The following is a 21,995-nucleotide window of genomic DNA, read 5'->3' as shown; positions in this document are numbered from 1 at the left end:
AACATTTCGTGGAATTTCCTCATAGCGAAATACTTCACTAAGAAGCTACTTTTAATGGCAATAATTGCTGACGCATAACTTTTCCTTTTCTCTTTCTTTCTGACCAAACTTGTTTGAAGCCATTCGTTTTTGGAATCATGTTCTGCAGACTGTAATCTCCGTAATTATATTTTTGCTTTTTATCAAGACAGAAAATAAGCAAAGAAACAATCGTCTTAGAAGCCTAAGTGCATATGTTTCAATGTTGTCATTTTAACAACAGGGAAACTGAAGGAACATAATACAGCGATGCGTATGAAAGTGAACTATCTATTAAACATTGCCTGGGTTGTTGTTTTGCTGTGTTTGTTAACTGTATCTTTTTGAAAAAATTCAGATTATCTAGGTTCCACTGTATTTTGTTTAATTTTACTATTATTTGTTATTGTTTGATTCATTTTATAGCCTTTTCAATAATGTGAATCCCACCTCGGTGCAAAGTTTCCAGACCAAATATCAGCGGTACAATTATTTTTATTATCACACAAATGTAATTCATATATATGTGTGTGTATGTATGCGTGGGTATGTGTGTATATATATTTGTGTGTGTATGTTTGTGTGTTTATATGTGTTATGTGTGTTTATTTATGTATGTATATGTTTGTATGTTTGTGTGTTTATGTGTTTATGTGTGTGTATGTCTGCGTGTGTATGCTTGCTTGTCCGTATGTATATTTGTGTGTTTGTGTGTATTTATATATATACGTGTATGTGTGCTTGTGTGAGTGTATGGAAAATAAAAAACAAACAAAAGTGAAGTAAATACAAGTAAAAATATTAAAAAATTTCTCCCTATAAGTTGGGAGGCAAAAGTAGATTTCTTTACATCTAAGTTACTATTTTCGAATTCCTTTCCATTCTTAGACAAAAACAATGAAATATTTCATATTGAAGTAACTACAGATAACAATTTTATTGCTGTCGCACAATACAGCAATTATTGCAAAAAAAAAAAAATAAATAATATTAAAGTATCAACGATTATCAAAATAATATACACAAGTTTACGGACATCTTTAACTGAAGAAAATAATTCAGAAATAAATAGATTTTGTTTTTGACATCACTTTTACTAAAATAAATTCTCATTATAAGGAATATTTTGATTATATTAGTAGGAAATTCAAGGGTCCAAACAAAGAAATTCTAACCAAACTGACAAAAGTCGAAGTTTCCGAAATACATCGTCTTATTCCTAATACATTCCTACTACAAAAGCAAGCATCGTCAATTTTCGTCGCCAATTAATTCCCCTGGTTAAACTGAATGCTTTAGCATTATTTCTCATGTATAGTAAAAAATAATATGAGAAAAATACTATGATAATACTATAAAATAATGAGATAATACTATAAAATAATATATTATCTTTTTTATAGTAATACAGCGTGATTTATTTTAGGCCTAAATAGCAATTTCTGATGCTTTATCCTGCAATTTGTAGAATGACTTCGATATATGAAGTACTCTGCATATTACTTTGTTACAGGAATTTCTCGTTCCCCAGAATGATAAGAGATATCTCGTAAAAAGTTACAAATAATTTGAAAGCAAATATTGTTAAGTAATCATTACTTTATTTTCAAATCATTTTGTTTGATCCTTTTCTCTTTCTTCAAAATCAGGACTTCTGTAACTACTTACTGATGACGACATCATGCTTCCCCGGGCATTGAGCATTGATGGTGATTCCGCCATCAACAGAGAAGAAGTAATACACATCATCAATGTCCTTGTCGTAGATGTTCTCTTTGAAGTCGTAGCATTTCGGCGACAGAGCATCCCCAAAGAATGGAGATTTCCTGAAATTAAAAAAAAAAATTATGCTTTTAGGTGTATTGAAGGAATCTTTGAATATAAATAAAAATTATGCTTTTTTGCCCCTGTCTCAAACCAGTGGAGTTTTCTGCTCGCCCTAGATATTTTGAAAGAATTTTTTACTTCGTCTCGTGTCCGTCCCAGAAAATTTTTAATTTTTTTGCATTTCTTAAGGCAAACAAGTTGCGATAAATTTTTCTTTTGTGGAAGTTTCTCTGACTTGTATTGGTTGGATAGAAGGACTGCACTTACGATCCAAGGGCATTTAGCAGCATAGTGTCCATCGGGCACTCCGCCTGGGCCTCAGCTCCTTTGGGAGGGTCGCAGCTGAATTTCTTCCCCTCTGTCGTGGTGGTGGTGGCCCCTGAAAGATTCATAGATAAAGAAATGGAATTAAGAAATAAATGATAAATATCAGTGCCAGTTACTATTCTTTTCAAGAAAGTCGATGCTATCACTTTGAGACAACTATGCTCTTCAGAGAGGTTATACACAGAGAGTAGGATATGCGCATTTCCAGAGTTCTTTGTTAGGTCTTGACTTTCACTCCAAAACATGTTTTTAACTACACCACCTAATTCCACTGATAATCGGAGATTCCTGCATTGCTGAATAATAACGATCTATATTTAGATATCCAATATTTATCACCTACCATCAAGAATTCTTCCAAAAGATTTCCATCATTTCGGTTTATTAGAACTGTTGATTCGTCATCATGTCCGAAAGGAACTTAAATTTATAATTTGAAGCCTGATAGAGGACTGTTTGTATGACTCAACTCGTATTTTAGGTCTGTAGCTGTTCATAGAATAATTAGTGCTTAAGACAATTAATCAGTTTACCTTCTTTCTGTATCTTGAGACACAATTTTAGAATGGAGAAACGGACATAGAATCTGTGCAAATGGGCATGTGTTTCTTTTTTCAGGGAACTATGTCGGTTGACCGAAGTCGATGATTTTCTCTTGAGGAGATAATTTCATCATGTCCGATCAGTGACCTCGTTAGAGATCTGTTGTCTTTAAAGAACCCGGATGCCGAGTCTGGATGGAGACTTATCTTCCTGACAAAAGATCTTTTATTCATCCCCCATTTTAAAGAAATAAAAGCCTCCCGGTGCAGAAGCTTTTCGGAAGGTTTCTGTATCCGAAAACGGGCCGCAATAAAGATTTAGAGAAAGATAATATTCTTCTCTCGATCTTCTAGTATTCATTTCTCCTTACAAGAATCCGTAACAAATCTCAAAGGAAACAACAGGAGGTGAAGCAAATTGGTGTATTTTGTGATACTTAGTATAATGAAGAAACCAAGCATGCATTTGGGATATCCGACCGAATACGATATTGAAATAGATTTACATTTTTGATAATAAGACCAGATACCAAACTTTATTTATCGAAGTCGTTATGTTTTAACATTATAACTTTCAGACAAGCGGAAAAGCAAACCGACAGAGGGTAACTGATGGTTTTAGTTTACAATTTGATCTAAATCTACATTCTGATGATAAAGCCATACAATAAATTTCATCTAATTCTTCGAAATATTTTAGTTGTCATACTAATATGCACTCGGACGAAAAGACAGACAGATTCCCTACACACACGTCCAAAATATGATAGAAATCTGTAATTTTAGTTTAAAGTTCATATATTTAATATCATTTATATAGCTGATTGTGTTTTTGAGTTATCTTATTCATAAATAGGCTCAACGATATACAGTGATAGTTAAAAAAATGATTTGTGTTTGTCTATCGATCTAAAGGGCAGTCTAAAAATCATCAAAATATCAAGGTTGAAATATTTAATGGTTACAATACTTTCTCGTAATACACGAGAGAGTGAAATGCAAAAGTTTTTTATGCAAAATATTTCAAACTACATATTAAAAGTAATTTTTATGTAAGATATCGTATTTTAAAATAGAAGACCGAAACTATATAAGAATGAACTTATTTATGTTTGCTTTGATGGACAAGATGAAATCAGTGTTTAGATGAATCGATAAAGGCAAAACTACTCATTTTTTCTAAAGCTTGGGGTAATAAGTAGCGTTTCTGAAGATCAGTATTTTCTAACTGCTATTTCACAACATGCCATGAAAAGCATAATGTATATCTTTGAGGCTTCTATTTCATTTTAACGTGAGTGATCGCATTTAGCTGCTGGTTAAGCTTATTCTTTGCAACAATAAGTCTTTTCGTTAAGCACAAATGAAATTTTTCTGGTATAAAATATAAAACATGCACACAAATTTAAAGAAATATTTATAATGGCCTTTTCTTCCACAATAATCCAATCCAGCAATTCTTAAACTGTTGTCTGTGGACCACTGGGGGTCCCCAGCATCTTTCTAGGGCATCCTCGGAGGTCTCTCATTTAATGTTAAGGTTTCCCACTTTTACAGACTCTGAAAGGCATCGTGGAAAAATTGAAAGATGTGCCATCCTAGACCGGATCACTCAATTCCCTCCAATTGAAAAATTCTCCTGGAACGTATATTTCGATCAAGAATATCCATTCAGTGTTTACACATTTATTAAATTTAAAGCATAGTTTTAAAGCGTAAATATTTTCCTGTCTCCGAACGAAAAAATAACTGGATTAGAGATCTATTTACAGTAGATTTGTGTGAACCGGATAGTCTCACATCAGTAGAAGAAGAACAGCTGATAGAAATTCCCACAGATGGTTTGAAACTGGTTTACAAGAATAAGTCTTTTCCAAACTTTTGAGTCATTTATAGGAAATTTTTTCCTAGCTGCCCAATAAAGTTCTGACGCTTTTCCTTACTGATTTATGTTAAAAATAAATACAGAAAGCATAAAACTGGAATGGAGACTGCAGATATCAATCTGATATAACAGCACTTGTTAAGAAATGCAGCACCATCCTTCTGCATTTTGTAATATTTTTAATTAGATGCTTATTTTTTTTCTCAAAGGAAAAAAAAATGAGAAGTATTAAAAAGTTTGTGTCAGTAGCAGAGGATAATTGAGTAACTTTTAAAGCACTCAGCCATGTGTTGGGAATCGGGGAGGGATGTTCAAACGTTTGGGAGTCCACGAGGTCAGGCTGATACATAAAGGTTGGCCGCGGTTATCGAAAGTTTAAGAACCGCTGATCTAATCGGTCTGGGGACTCCAATAACACGAAACGACTCTTTTCGACTCTGTGTTTCACATGTCTCTCTGGCTTTAATAACTTACAAATAAGGAGAAATAATTTTGAAACAATCAGCCTACTAAAGGAAACGACAACATTTTTTGATTTTCGATCTTAGAGGATAACTAAGGGGATAAAACACAGAAATGGACTATTAACTTTTGACAAATTTGTTGAATTTGAAAATGTATACTATCATGATAACAATTCAGATGCCAAATTTAAGGTAGAGACGATTCTCGTTCTTAAAAAGTTTAAGCGTCAAAACGAGAATAAAACTCCCACGAACTCTAAAAAGCCAGTGAAGCTGGCACTTCATGATGCCATTGTCACTGGTCGAATTGTTTTGTACTTCGCATTCCACAGAATGAAACTCGTTAAGCCATGGTAGAAGGTTGCGGGAGAACACTTTGGAGTTAAAAATCTAGGAATAATTTGGAACTAATGTGGGACAGCCAGATTTTTTATTGAAATGACGAATAAAGTATATTTTAGCTGTTGAAAGAATGAGCAATTGTGCCTTTTTTCAGTTGAATTTATGTCAGGCCCTTCTGGATTTAATATACAAAAATACTCGCGCAATGCTCTGTACCTTCCATTAAGTGCAAAGTCTGAGCAACTGCAACATTTCAATTATTTTTCCGTGAATAATTATAGTTTATAATTTTAGACAAGATATCTTTTAAATCCACCAATAACCTGATATTTTCTTTAGTTTTCAAGAGATAAAAAAGATTTTCCTGTCTCTCCTTCCCGTCAATTCCTACTGTTGAATTAGATATAGGATTTATTTTTCATGCTAGTAGGGAAGATTCGTACTGGAAAACACTCAGATTAGATATATCATAGGAGACCGGAGGATGTTTCATATTCCATGAGCAGACAGCAGCATAGGCCCTACTGATAGAGTTCTAGTATTCAGTCATTCAATTCCTATTACACTTAATGATATATTTATGAAGTTCTTAACATTTGAAAGGCGTCCTGCAGCTTTGATTATTATTTCTAAAGATATTTACCATGTAATACTATTTAAATACTTTTTTATTGCATTATACAACTGAAAGAAATAGCAATTTTAACTCAGTGTATAAAAATGATAAAATATGTGATAGAATTAATAACAACAGTTTTTAGAAAGCGAATAAATAAATAAATAAATTGTATCTCAAAAGGAAATTAAGGACTTAATGACTGCAACCTTAATGACTACAATATATATATACAGGATGATCAAGAAATAACAGGAGGTGTTCGGAGCCTTGTAGCGTGTTATGTACTGGACTAAATATAGCAAAATTTGGCCACCATACACATTAAAGTATGCGGTTTCGATTTATATATATATATAGAAAAATAGTACCAAAAACCGCCGATAGGAAAATTTTTGCCCCTGCGATCAAAAACTTCATTATGTAATTTGCATACACGGGTATTTTGTGACACGATGTCGATGATAAAAGGAAGGGTTGCTGGAATTTATGTCATTCTGCAAAAATTCGCCCGTAGATGACGTTGTCACCACGTGAATGTGCCTTATTAGTCAAGCTGTTTCATTAGCGGGATGAAAATGAGTGCTGCTCTTCATGAATACTGGCGGTTAAAACCGTTACGTAGGGGATCGATGACCATAACTAACTTACGAAGAATGTTAGAAAGATTTGAAACAACAGGAATTTTTGGTGTGCAAGGCGGAGGACGACTTCTGGTTGTGGGGCTACTTGAAAGCTTGAAAGGCGTTGTGTATCAAGGACAATTTCCTAAGATTCCTACTTGGAAAAAACAAACAAACAAACAAAAAAAAAAAAACGTTACATGTCAAACGAATAAATGCCGATATGATGCGAGCCACCGACGAAAACCTCGTGTACCGCATGCAGTTATTGGAACATCAAGTTGGTGTTCACCTTGAGTCAAATTTGTACGTTGCTTTAATAAACGTTTTTCTTTGGTATTTGGTGTGTTGTTATTTACTGTTTTCCATTGGCAGTTATGTATTCTTTTTATTCATATTATGCGTTTGCAGCGCCAGGATCTCTCCAATCGGCGTTTTATTTGGTACTACTTTTTTTTTTTTGATAAATCGAAACCGCATACTTTAATGTGTATGGTGGCCAAATTTTGTTATATTTCGTCCAATACATAACACGCTACAGGACTCCGAACACTTCCTGTTATTTCTTGATCACCCTGTATATATATATATATATATATATTAGATTAGACTCATAAGAACTAAAATGGCTTTGAGGAAGACAACATAAAATAGATATTAAAATTAATAAGTTAATTTGAATAAAAGGAAAGAAAAGAAAGAAGCTTCAAGCATGAGAATGACTCAAGGTTGTGATAGGAAATAATAAAAATAGAAAAAATTTTAATAGCTCACTTTTTTATTATACTAAGAAGGAAAAGTTTTTTTTTTGTCAAAAATTATAAATTTAGGTATTTTGAAAACAAAAGAGAAAGAAAGTCACCTTTATGAGCAATAGAATATAGAAAATTCATATACGTTCGTATAAAATTAAAATATATTTGTAAATTTTTATTAAAATGTCAATTTATTTAATGCATTTTTTTTATAAAATATAATTTTGAATTTACTTAAACTAAAAAAAAAGTCACCCTTCACGCCTTTTAAGACTTTTTCTTTGTTTCAGAGTTTAAACATTCTATTAAAAGGGTACTTTAATTTTTTAAATGATATTTTGCTTTTTACTGATTCAAACCTTACCTGTAGTGGTTGTGGTTTGCTCCGTGGTAGTAGTAGTTATCGGTTGCTCTGTTGTGGTTGTGGTTGGTTTTGCTGTGGTAGTTGTTGTTGCTTTTGTTGTAGTCGTTGTTGGTTCTTTTGTGGTAGTTGTTGTTGGTTCTTTTGTAGTAGTTGTTGTAGGTTCCTTTGTGGTAGTCGTAGTAGGCTTTGATGTAGTAGTGGTAGTGGTTTTAATTGTTGACTCCTCTGTAGTTGTTGTCGTAGTAGTTGAGGTTGTTGTCGGTTCTTCCGTAGTTGACGTTGCAGGTTTGATGGTAGTTGTAGGTTTAGTACTGCTGCTTTCGGTGCTGATAGCGGGCTTAAGAGTTGTCGTTGTTGTGACTTCCTGCGTTGTAGTTTTGAGATCTTCTGTTGTAGATTCTAAATTATATTAAATTCTTATAAACAAAAAGGAAGAATACAGAATGCCAGTTCAATAAAATGGAAAACTTCATGCGTAGATTGTATTACTAGAGGAAAAATATATGTTTTATAAAGTTTTTAAATCGTGGCAGGTATTCAGTACTTAAGAATAACAAGTAAAAGGGATGCTGACAGGTTTTAGTCAAAAATCGCTGGAGCAGGTGTAGGGATTACGTTCTCATCTCCCATTCTGTGATACCATCAGTCTTTTGAATACCAGTGTTAACTTAGATTAGAGAAATGTGATTGTTTCCTCAATACAAATTTACTCAGCGTTGCTGTGATTTATTTAGAATACTTCCAAATTTATTTAGAATAATTATTTATTTCTTCATTTCCACAACCTTTGAGCTTTTGGCACAAAAGAAACTTCCCCTCACATTACTTCTGAGCTTTATATAAAGGATCTCTTATATATGGAATACTTTTATCTCTAATTATCTTAGGTTTGAGCTTGATATAAAATTTTATAAGAGTTTGGTTCCCAATACACGACTGTAAAAATACTGAATAGAATGCCAATAAAAATAAACACTTTGAGGGAATTATAATTTTTCAATAGAAGTATCTTGCATAATTAACTGCTACATCTTCTTTTACGTCATCGACTCGGATTTTTCCATCATCGCACTTAGCAACGTTCACCACTCCTATCATGAAACATGTAATGCAGAAATATCTAAAAGTTCCATCATATTTTCGCATTTAATTTTCAAATAAAGTGAAGTTGGTAAAATAAGTCTTTTTACTTTCAATAAATTTCGGCTAAAAATTTATATTCTTATTAAGCATCTACTTTTAAATAAAATTAAAGCGTAAGGGTATTAAAACTAGAATCAGTTATTATGATATTCCCGACAAAAAAATGAGATTTAATGGCTTTGTGTCATACGAAGGAGACGCGGAATAGGGTTATCTAAATGCCTGAACATTCTTTTGAAAATTATGGTATTCTAGCTTAACATGTGAAGATTATTAAAAAAAAAGACGTTTTTTATTGATATGCATTAAAAGATATTTAAGATATAGGCAAAATATGAAAAAACGTTAATAAGGTACGTTATTAAAATGCAGGCAAAATAAGTTATGCTTTAATAACTGCAAGAATAAATTAAATAGGAAAAAAAAAAGATTTCAAGATGATGACATTTTTATTTCAAAATTTAGCTAATGGGTGGTGAATGCTAACTGAAACCTATTTAGAAAACTTATTACACTTATCTGGAATTTTCTAATAAACTTATTATTTTGAAACTTATTTTAACGTGCAAAAATATTTACTTGTGAAACAAATTAAAAAAGAAACAATGAAATAAGTCACACAAGTGAAATGTAACTATTCTCAAATGAATATGCTAAGTCTTAATGGATTAAGGACCAAATAAATTTGAATAGTTTTCCCAACTGCTTTCTATGGTTCGTACACAGTATTATGCTTTGTATGTCTAACATCGTTGTAAAGCAAACAGAAATAAGGATGCATTTTGGAAAAATAATCCTAAAATTCACTTATTGGATCCAAAATTTCATACAGGCCAATAATGTTGGTATTAAGAATGTATACCAGATTTCATTCGTTTCACTCGCTCTGTTTCTGAAATATCGCACTCTCGTAAATACAGACATACAAAATACCATCGCATGTCCCTGTGGCTTATATAGTCACTGTGACCAGTCTAAGATTTGGTTGAATATAAAAGAAAGAGAAAAACAATTGGACATAAATATTAAGAACGTGCTTTACAGACTAAATGGGGAAATCAATTATTCTCACTAGAAAGGACAATTGCAGTTATATTTCTTAGTATTACTCTATGTATCAGAATGTGAAAAATTTCAACTCAGTGAAGCCAATTGATCGTTGTATCGTTTTTTAATTACAATATTTCAATAATTATTTGAAATTTTAGGCTTAATATCTTCCACACGAACACACATATCCTATATTTTTCAATTGACGGAAAGACAGCATGCAAGTGAATAAACACCAAAACTAAAATAAAAATATGCTAATTTCCGAAGACATAAACGATGAAAGGTCGACAGTCAACACAATAAGGGCAGTGATCTTGTTGCACAGATGAATTTCGATGTACCAATTCCATTGTGAATTCAGCTCTGCGTCGTTTAGAGGAAAAGAACGCAACATTAATGATAATTTGCATATTGATGTTAGATGACATGTATCTATAATTTTGACTGCAACATCACACCCAGAAAAATTATATTGTTACAAATCTATGATGCTGCTTTCCATCATATTAGTCCGGATGGGAAACGAGATTTACTGAGACTTTTAATGGAGTCAGTGGTTCTACTAGGCGATTTTATTAATAAAAGTGACAAATATGAGAATGACAAGGTAAATGAAAAAAAGAAAAAAATAATAATTGGAGATCCTCCTAGAGAACTCCATGCAACAACACGCCCTGTCAGAATACTTATATAAAACGAGTGGCTGAAGCAGAGTCATTCTCTCTTTGGGTACAATTTACTATTTACTATTTGCTTGTGATGTTAGTATATAAATGTGGCCTTTTTTTTGTTCCTAGTATTAATTTTATCTGCAGTTTTCGTGGAATAAAGCGCTGTTTTCTGCTGTTCAGTTTCGCCGCTTACCCACTGGAAGATTTTCGCTTTAACATATAATATTCTCATTCAAAGCAGAATCAAAATTTCAAGTCAGAATTTTTTTTTATCTTCTTAATTTCAAACATTTACTATATAAAGAAGAAAGAAAAGACAAAAAATCAACCACTTTTTTCTTTTAAAATTTAAATAAAGTTTTTTAAAAAAAATTAATTCAATAGGTCATAAAATAGAGTAAATAAAAAAAAATTTAAAGACTCTTTTCATTAATACATACGAGAAGAAGAGAAACAATGGACTGACAAAAATATAGAGACGAGGAATTCTTTGAAGATTAAAGAAGTCATCAAGTTTTCGCTGTCGATTATTTAGTAAAACAATGCATAAAACAAAACAAGAAAAGAAAAAGAAATCTTCATATTGTGAATGCACAATTGTTCTTCGCTCTACGTCGAAACATTGTCATTGAATAATCTTATATTGATTCATGCAAAGAAAATTTCGTGACGACAAATGGAAGCAACTTGGCGTTGGAATTCCGCTTATTCATGGTAAAGTTCAGTTGCCTATGCAGTTCATAAAGAAAAAGTTATCATTGTCTTGTTTTACTAAGTAATTTTGGAGCTAAAGCAAATAGATGGACAAAAATTTTAAGGTTGAATATACATCGAGAAATAATAGATAAAACTGTCATCAAAACTGATTTAGAACCTCTAGTTCGGAATATGGCTGATGGAAAAAGAAATGAAGAATGTACTTCACGATGCCCTCTTTCCGCTAACTACGATCAAAATATTTATTTCGTGAATGGTTTCAACTGTCACTTGGTAGAAATTCCTCGTCTTATTCGAAACGGACATTGCAGCAGTGGAAGATCAAATTCAAAATCTAAATTTTGTACACAAAACCTAAATGCGAAGACCGAGAAAAGCTGCCACAATTTAAAGGTAGCGGAAAGACGCATTAATGATTGGTTGAAGAGAAAGTAAACATTTGAAACCACGTAACAGGCATGCAGGCAAAAGAGAATTATATATGTGTGAAGAAAGGAAATACGAAAAAAAAACAAAAAAACGCTTGCTTTATCATGATTTTTTTTTTCTTGATGGATTGCTGAGGTTTGGTGGTAAGGCCTCGGAACCGGTGGATTTTCAGGTTCGAGACCCTATTCCACCGAAGAACCGTCGTGTAAGCGGGCCTGGTGCACGTTAAATCCGTCGGGGCCAAATATCCTGTCTCTGGTGTGGTGTGGAGGTTTGGAGAGGAGAGTGCCAGCCCAATTGTCGTCCTCGCCATCTGTCCGCGGTTCAAAATTATGGAGTCCGTCCCCAAATAACTAAACTAAACTTTTTCACTTGATATAACGAGTGATACGGAACTAACAATGCGTTAAAGAATTTTACCTTTAGGTGTATAATAGAAAAATTATTCAATCAGCGATGTTGCTAATGAGAGTAAAAATGTTAAAATGTAAGAAAAATTTCCAAAAAATGAATTAAATGTTTAATAACAAAATTCATGAAACTGAAACAGAACATTCTTTTTTTTTATTTTCTTTTATTTTTTTGTTAGCAGCATGGATTTTAAACGTAATAATATTCATAGATTTATTACTATAAATTAGTTGCGAAATGCGTAAAAATGTGCAATGCAAAACCCGCTTTAAACGCGCTTTAGGGATTCTAAAACCACCAAATTTCAGATTTAATTACTTTTTGGGTAGGAGATGCTCATTGAGAAAAGAATTTTCAATATTTTACTATATTTTTAATTTAAAAAATAAATCAAAATTTGGATATTTTTGTTAATAATTTTGGAGCGTATTACTGCACAATAATATTTTTATATCGCTTTAAAATAAAAAAATATAATAAAAAAACAGCTTCTCAGTAATTCCTATCACCAGTGCATGAGTGATCACCCAATTTTAACAGTCGTTAAAAATATTTTAAGGGCCTTTTAAAACAATATATTTTATTGTTTTAGCAGACATTTTATTTGCATTATTTCTCACTGCGTGCTTTCGACAATAAGTACTTTTTTTATGTGTGTGAATGTCATCGTTGCTGTTTAATTAAGAGTAGTTTTAAAAATATCAATCAAGAATCGAATCAAGCTTCAAATATCATTCCGCTATTAGTTTAGTTTAGTTGAGTTACATTAAGGTCCCGTTTTGAAGTAACGCTAGGGCTTTTTTGGGACGGATCTCGTCATTTTTAACCACGGTCGGATGACGAGGACGACACCTGAGATGCACCCATCTCTCCAAACTTCCGCACCACACCAATGATCATTCCGCTATGAAATTCTGGTTTGGAGCTACGAATCTCTTTTGATTTTATTTTGTTTGATGGATTATTTATTTTCAAGTTTCGTGTCTTTCCTTTAAAAATGTTTTTGAGCTCTCTTTTCCACTTTCCTCTTGAAAGGATCATCGAAATTTGGCTTTGATAATGACTGTCAGAAGCACTTAATGAGATGATAGCTTTAACTGAAAAGGGACGTATTCTAAATTGCAGATTTATTTCGGAAAAAAAAATCAAAACGAAATAAAAATAGAAATAGAGGTTAACTTTTAATAATGCTTCTAATTTTTAATTGTATGATGCACATATTTATATAAATATCCTAATCAATGACATATTTAGGTTTCAAATCATGATTCCAAGTCTAATGCACGGATTTACACTCGGCCAATAGGGAGCGCATGTGTAGAAAGCTAAAAAATGCTGTTCTGTCCATGGCAAGTAATTACTTCGATGGCATAAAAACATGCTGCTGTATTGTATTTTTTTTTTTCTTACTGTGCATGCGTTTGTAAAATTTGGCGAGTTTTTTCGAACGAAAAAAAATTGATCACTTATCATAGATTAATTCCAAAATTTTTGTCTCTTTGTTATTTTTGATGCAAGTTTATGCTTTTTTTTTCATTTATTTACCATTTTTTTCTTTACTTTTCAAATTTAGGTATGTTGACCTTTTTTTTTATTTTACCATATTTCTTGTGTAGATATCTATTATTTTATTGCGATACACAATGAAAAATTCAGAAACGCCAAAACGGCAATTTATTGCCAAGCATGGAATGCCTGAATCTATCTTATGAAATTGTGGCAAACATAAATCAGTCCCTTTCTGCGCATGCGCTGTCTACTGGCCAAGCGTAAACCCAGCATTAATCAGAGCTGCTTTCAATGCTGCGAAGGAAGATTTTTGGAATATCGCCAAAACGCTGCAAAGTCATAAAAATCTCGACATTTATGATTTCATTTCAAATGAATTGCAGATTTATGAACAATATGTAACCAAAATTTGAATAATGCAGCGTGAACATCAAATTTGAGCATTTGATCAGAACAGCACGCAACTAGGGATAACAAATAAATACGATGCGTATCATATTTCAAGAATACGAGTTGTGCTGTGTTATGTAAAAGTAGTATTGTACTGAACATGAATTTCTTAGCAAAGCATTGGAATTTAAACTTTACAAAGCATATTTTATCACATACGTATATTACAGACTTCTGAAATAAATTCTGAACAATTAACTAATAAAATGATTTAAAATATTAAATTTCGGAATATGAAACTTATCAATAGAAAAAACTTAATGAAAGAATCAAAAGTTTTCGTTTGTAAATAAAATGAAAAATTTGTAAAAATGATGTCTTTTTGATTTTTCGGTATTGTTTAAATTTAATTATTCAGTTTGAGGAAAAAAATACTAGGTCTATTTTTGCATTTCCTAATATTTGATTATAAAGACTTTGATATAAAAATTCTGTTTTTAAAGATGAAATATTTACTTATTTACTCTCCCTTTTACTCTTTACTGTCATTTACTCTTAAAATGAATAGATCTTAAAATAAACCCATGTCATTCCTTGTTCTTTGGACGATTGACTATAGATGCAAAGAATGCCCAACTTATTTCTCTAATACTTAACTACGTGGAATTCAAGTATGAAATGAAAATCAATGAATTCAAAGCACCATAATTATTAATAAATATTAATTAAAACAACTTTAAAAATGAAATAAAGTAAAAATTACTAAATGCTTTTATTATTTTATGAACTCTCATTGTACTCATTAAAAGCATGCAAAGTCAAACATTTGATCAATTAAAATAAGTCTGTTTAGTTAAACGATAAAAATACTAGCAAAGGGAACCCATTGTTTCATAGCGTCTTCAGAGATTGAAGAATCGCCGGCCTGGCAAAACCGGAACAGAGCAGAACTGCATCAAAATGCCGTGCAGAACAATAAACCGGAATCTCTTAGCAGATGTTTCCTATTCCTTTGATCAGAATATACACAAAAAAAATATATATATATATTTTAAAGGATAATCTGAGCGAGATATTCTGACTCTGCCTTAATAACTAGATTAAACTGAAAGACCGCGTCGTCGCGGTATGGTTGAGTCCTAATGACCATCCCCATAACGGGTACAACCATCGCCCTAAATAAGAAATATGTTCCGCAATCGGTATGAAGGTAACCAACTCTACACCATTGTTTTTATCTATCAGGGAACCGCAATCAAACCATCATACCGGAAGTTTCTCATCTCCATTTTTGGGATGTCCTTGGAGGATTAGGGGTGGGGGAAGGATTCAAAGGGATGAAGATTCTAAAGTAATGAAGGGATTTTAGAAGAAAGGGCGAAACGTCACTGAAATGAAGCGATTCATAAATAATTCGCATAAAAGAAGGCTATTAAAATAATGAACCAATAAATACACAAGTCAACCTGAATTTGAAGTCAACCGAAGATTTGCCTTTAATAAAACAAGCACACTAATAAAAAAATTATATTCGTTTACCTTCCCTCCCAGGCCTACAGATGTGCCTAAAATCAAAACTAATGAGCTTTTAGTTTAGTTTAGCTATATTAATGTCCCATTTTTGAAGCAACACTAAGGCTATTTTGGGACGGACATCTAATTATGAATCGCGGTAAGTTCACGAACATGAAACCTGAGTTGGCACTCCGCTCTCCAAGCTTCCACGCCACACAAACGGAAGGGCGTTTGACTCCGTTGGATTTAACGTGCACCAGACTTGCTTACACGACGGTTCTTCGGTGGAATCGAGTCTCGAACCTGAAACCCTGCGGTTCCTTATCACCAGGTCTCCGCGCACTCTTTACTAATGGAAGGTGCGATTGGGGCTAATATGAATGAATGTGAAATGTTACCGAATAAAATACATTATTTAGATAATTTAAAGTTAATTTCAGAGTAAAATATTATTAATAAACGCAGAATAGCCTGTCAAACAAGAAAATTACCATTTTTGTCGAACTAAGATAAGGCGACACAATATTAAAAATAACGCGAATGCTGCTACTAAAAATTATTTAAGCTATTGAATCTATACGGTATGGTCTCGATTTACTAGATTCGATTAGTCTGTACCTCCTAGATCCTTTGATTTGCCATCTGATTCTGAAGAATTAAGAAATAATGAAGCCTTGTCCAGAAAAAAATCTTGCACAAATTTTTATAAGAGGTCAGTTAAAGGATTTAGACTGGATTCAAATCTTTCAAAGAAAAATATTCAAATTTTAAAATCGCGATTTAAAAATAAACATTTTCTTGATGCAAAAATTTAGGGAACAGAATAAACCAGGGACTTTTCTAAAGGGAAAACGCTTATAGAGTGGAAACATCCACTTGGATTAATCGATAATTTTTTTCAATTGTTGATCATAAATCCATCTTAACGGAATATATTCATTGCTTGCCGAAAGGTAAACTGAAAAAATTATGTAATAGAGTAATGATAATGTCTTGCTTCAGTTCTCGTATCTGCTTCAGCAATTTTAAATATTTCTAGTTAAACCTCGATTTTTTTTATTTAAATAAAGTTTAAATGGCAAATGTGAGGTTATGTTAAATTTTATTCATGCTTACAAACAAGCCAGGTCATTGTACAAAAATGTCCCGTTTCCTCTGTGAATGGAATAACAGTTTGAGTTTGATGAAGTTTACTGGCGCTAAAACCCTTTCTGATTATGCAGCGCCAACCATAAGGTATGTGCATACATATGATTCATAAAATACAAAATTCTGTTCAATGTTACAAATATTCTATTCTGAATTTTAATAAAAACACTTGTTGTATAGATATTAAAACATTAAAAGAGAATGAACAATACTCATATAAGATAGATGAAACCGATCATTTTTAAAAAGGTAAAATATAAGGATAATACACTTTTTGCAGGATGTCTTTTAAAATAATGTGAGACGAATGAAAGCATTGAATTCGTTGAGAATTAAAACGTGGGCACTCTATAAGAATGTGCCGAACTGTCATTACGCTTTGACATATTGTGTACCGAAGGGAGGGCACCCCCAACAACATATGCCTATGTGTAAGTCTAGTATGAATCATTCTTAAACGGGTAATAATTATATCCAATTTTCTGTTAGATAAACTGGGTCACAATTCGATGGAATATTTGACGGAAAGAAGCTTATTTGCCTCTCTATTATCCCATTCTGTTTGCCATTCCAAATTTAGAATGGTCTTTTATATATATGTCGATGTCGTTAAAAGGAACAGGGTCATCTAAAAGAATGGTGGCCCCGTCAGCCAATTCATTGCCCTGCATGTGAGGGAGTAGGTGTGAATAGTCTTTACGTGCAAGGCTATCGCGCAATTCGAGAATTTTAAAAGTCAATGCGTGACTGAAGCGATGGAGTGACGTCAAGGACTCAGCGAGTCTGAATAAATAATATAATTGTCGGGGGGAATCATTAGAAATGTGTGAAAATGCATCAAAGGATAGTAAATAGAACATGAAGGGTGAGAATGGAATAACAAATCAAAAATAAGCATTGATAAGGAAAGAGTGGCCTCTAAGGAGAAATTTAAACCAAGGTTTAAAGACTATGATCCGACAGAATGTAATGGATTCGAATGAAGTCCTCTTTCAACTTTTTAACATCAAATGAAGGATGGTTTGTAACAATTTGTTTAAAAGTGGCATTTGTTTTCGATATTTTATGGATGACCTTTTACATTTAAAGGAAGGTAAAATCAGAGATTTGTTTGTCGGGCTGGAGTTAAAAGGATTAATGGAGGATACAAAAAAATTTAGGGAAAAGGAAATGGATGGAAGGGTAGAAAACACATGGGTTAGTTTAGAAAACGAGACACAGAAATTTTTAGGAAGTTACAAAAATCCAAACTACAATATATAGTGAAAGAGGAGGAGGGGAAGAGACTACAAAAACGTTAGAGATTTAGTTATGATATGAGTTTGAGTGCATTCCTCTTTTGATTGAGTATATTCCTCTTTTTAATAATTTCCAGAAAAATCTTTGTGAAGAGCCAAATGATAGATTTCTTCAAAGTATAAAATGCATAGATACGAGAATATGAATATAATGACAGATTATTGTTGCAAATTAAAAAAAAAAAGCCCTGGAAACTGTTTGAAACTCTTAAAAAAATCAAGTCTTATTTTGAAGAAAAGTAAAATAAATTGGCCTAATTTCTATAATTGGTTTCCTTTAAGTATATTTACTCCCCGATGCCAAACGAAGGCTATAGGTTCTCATAATTTGACTGCGATACATGAGCAATAACAGAGCTGGCATCTCTTACCCCAGGCTTCTGCATTAACCAGCAGGATATACATACTTAAATATATATGTGATGCCAGGTACTTCACTTCCCACCACTGAGCAGCGTCTCAGGCGGAGGAAACAAAATTTGCTGTCAGTCGGCGACAAGACGCGGCGATGTGAAGACGAACTTTTATGTTAGCTCTGAACCTGATAATCGTAGTCTCATCATGTAATTTGTTATCTTCAATTTGTGCATCATCATTAAAGTTTCAGTGCTTTCTTTATATATATTATGTTCAATAAAAAAAGTTTCAAAGTCTCATTCGGAATCTTCTGAAGCAACTCAACGAGAAAAATACTGTAGTCTCGCATGGTGCTTACAATTATGCTGGCGTTGTTTCGCCAACTGACTGATGCCTTTGAAAAAAATATGTATGACCTATTCACAACTAAATTGTTTCTAAGCTTCCTTTTTTCCTAGACACTTCGGTCGAAATCTGATAGAGATTTAATGACACATTTATTTTTTGTTTGAAAATAATCTGAAATCGAAAAAGAAATTACGATCCTTTCGAAGATGCAGGGTCATTACAAAGTCTTTCCCTGCTTACAAAAAAATTAGTTAAAATAATTAATATAATTTGGCTTCTGGTTGTTTCGATATATTGTAAAGAAGTTCATAAAGTTATTAATAAATCACTTAGGTCAGTAAATTTCAATGCGAGCACGCTTGGTTGTTCGAAGAATGTGAAGACAATATTTCAGTTTTCACAAAGCATTGTATGACAACACTTCGGCTGTTGCACGAGACACAACATCTATGATCTAAACCTGCAATGTATCAATATTTTCAAGTGGCGCTGCACATACTTTGTGTTTTACTATCACCTCAAAACTGACATTGAACATTACTGGACACTTAGAAATTATTGAATCTAAAAACACAGTGAACTTTTTCCTCCATTGACGCCATTTTGATGACAATTGAAATTAAAATCACTATTTCTGCATTAGTTGCACTATTATTTCGACTAAAAAAAACCAAGAACATGACTATTCCCTTATAAAAATTTTATGGCATCATATTCAATATTTCTTTTTAAAAATATTTTTTGTAATCAGGAAAAGGTTTAATGATTACTTTGTATATCTTTTGCCATTTTATCTTTTACCATTAAATCCCTAGTTAGATTATGCATTACAATTCCTTTCAAAAACTATTTTAAACAAAGAAAAAAATGTACAGGAACGAAATTGATATCATTAAAACGATAGTTTTTCTCTTGAGCTTTAAGATAATGTAAACATAATCTTTGTGAAGCGATAGTTTTGGAAGCTATGACCTTTAATTTCCATAGGTAAGTCATTGCGATTCCACATCTCATTGTAATTATATTGTTGCTCATTAAATTCTGAAATATCAACTAACTCGAACTCGAGATGTAACATTTTTATGAATGAGTTTGAATTTCAAAACATTAAAAATGTGTTACAAATAGCATATCGAATTAATTTTTTTAAAAAATTATTACAAGTTAAAAAAAAACATTGGGCGGAAAGGAAATTGATGTTATTAAAAATAATCTTTTTCTTTTTAAGATTTTTTTTTTTTTTTTTTTTTTTTTTGCTAAAAGTTTTATAAGATAAAAACCTCAATTTTCAGAAGTAAGTGAGGCATTGCTCATTTGACGTCAGTTAAGCCTATTTTCATGCTTGATTGAATTTTCTGTGAATGTCTATTCATTATGTTCTTTTACATCTTTTTTTTTCCTCTGACTGTATGGTTTGGTGACGCGGCGAGATATCTTCCGAGCGCGCACACACACACATTTATAATCGATTATATTTTGATTTAATAATGGTTCATTTCGGTAATATCAAGTCTGATGCACTAAATTCGAATGTAATAAATATAAAGATCATGTAAATATTGTAACCACCATACCTTCTGTTGTTACTGCAGGTGTCATTGTGGTCGGAATAGGTTCTTTCCTGAGCTGTAAAAAAAAAGAGAAAAAAAATGTAATTGTGGTGATTGACCTTATTGAATAGAGGAATCATCTTCGAGATCTTGACCTTTCCGAAATTTTACTTTTTGCTTCCAATTTTTTATTTTGATTAATCAAGCTTATCAATTTGAAATATCAAAAATGACAGCTCGAAACCAACTTATTATCCAATATTTAATATATTGTAGAAGTAATAAAAGATATAAAACAATTTTTCATTTAGTTATTTCAATATCTTGCAGACTTTTTGAGGTGTTCCATAAATTTACATTCATTATTATCATTTTTCATGGTTTGATCTTGGTGTAAACGTCTTGACATGTTTGGAAGCCCCAAGTTGTACTAATTCGGCGTCACTTGCGAACCTTAATTAGGAAGCTGAGTATCTTTGGCCCAATGAAATCATCTACCTAATTATCAAAAGAAAAAATGTTCGCCTCTTCTCTGTCTAGCTATTCTGCTTGATTTGAAAATCCGTATCTTTAGAACAAGAGTTTACTGGTCAGTTTCTGTCTCCTCACTATACACACGAAAATTTCTAATCTTTGCCTTTGATAAGAATTACTTTTTTCCTATTCTATTCTAAATATATATTTAATACAAAAATACGATAACGTGCTTAATATTTCAATAAAAATAACAGAGAATTTATATATATTTGAGATACAATAAACGTTATCATATTTAGAATAACCACGCTATTGTTTACAATAAAAAATGCAATTTTTTTAAAAATAAAGCTCTCTATAATATGATTAAAGAAATGAATCTGATTGCTATTGTTAAATTCTGAGGTGCAGCTACTTTATCATTGATATTTCAGGCAACCTGAATAATCACTCATTTCCTCTATTTAAGTAATTTTCAAATTTTTTAAATTCTAACATATTTATTCCGAATAATAATGATCTTATTACATCATTCATTCAATTTATTACATTAATTATATATTTTCATATAAATTTATTTATTCTAGCAAGTATTTCAAAATTAAATGCCATCTTTTGTTACAATTAAAATATTCAGTATCGTAAAATTTTAGGAACCCTAGGATCGATTGGTATCCCTGAACTACATCCTACTGAGTTCACTGAATAAGACGGCGCTGGATCTAGGTTCGAAGTATTAGAATGAATCGCCCTAACCCTTGGTAACACGTAGATAGCGCGATGTGCATACTGCATCCCCCCCCTCTCTCTTACATATTTTCCATATACAAAAAAAGAGAGTTCTGCTTGTTAAATGTTTTTAATAGATTAATATTTGAATGCATTTATTTCTATCCATTTGATTGTTGGCGGAAACTCGAAAACGGTAACAGAATATCAGAGGGAGTGGTCTCTCCATAGCATGACATACTAACATGATACTCTAATAAAGATGTTACACCCCTTCTCATATATAAAATCGAGGACATTAAGCAAAGCCGAGAACGCCACGTTCTCGATTTTTATTTCCAATCCTGTACACGAGCATTTTGTTCTTCATAGCATAATGAATAGAACAGAATATCCATTTTGGACATTTTTGCTCAAATGATTGACAAAATTAGACACAAAACTAACAATTTAAGAAAGAGGATCCCATACTGAATTTCATTTATT

The 21,995-nt window shown here is 32.1% G+C and overlaps 1 protein-coding gene across 4 annotated transcripts in view; it reads right to left on the bottom strand.

Annotated features, from left to right (window-relative positions):
* Window positions 1-21,995, bottom strand: part of LOC129984589 (uncharacterized) — a 38,703-nt gene that overhangs the window by 7,898 nt on the left and 8,810 nt on the right. For 3 of the 4 annotated variants that reach the window (XM_056094510.1, XM_056094509.1, XM_056094512.1), the window contains 4 exons: window positions 20,328-20,379; window positions 7,764-8,162; window positions 2,113-2,224; window positions 1,687-1,844 (listed from right to left, as the gene is read on the bottom strand). In XM_056094510.1, coding sequence (XP_055950485.1) covers window positions 1,687-1,844; window positions 2,113-2,224; window positions 7,764-8,162; window positions 20,328-20,379 — 721 coding nt within the window. Of the gene's footprint in view, window positions 1-1,673; window positions 1,845-2,112; window positions 2,225-7,763; window positions 8,163-20,327; window positions 20,380-21,995 lie in introns of those variants that run through there. The other variant, XM_056094511.1, reaches the window with a different exon arrangement.

Source organism: Argiope bruennichi, chromosome 9, assembly GCF_947563725.1.
Source record: "Argiope bruennichi chromosome 9, qqArgBrue1.1, whole genome shotgun sequence".
Taxonomy (NCBI): domain Eukaryota; kingdom Metazoa; phylum Arthropoda; class Arachnida; order Araneae; family Araneidae; genus Argiope; species Argiope bruennichi.
Note: the sequence above shows the minus strand (reverse complement) of the source record. Positions and strands in the feature narration are given on the sequence as shown.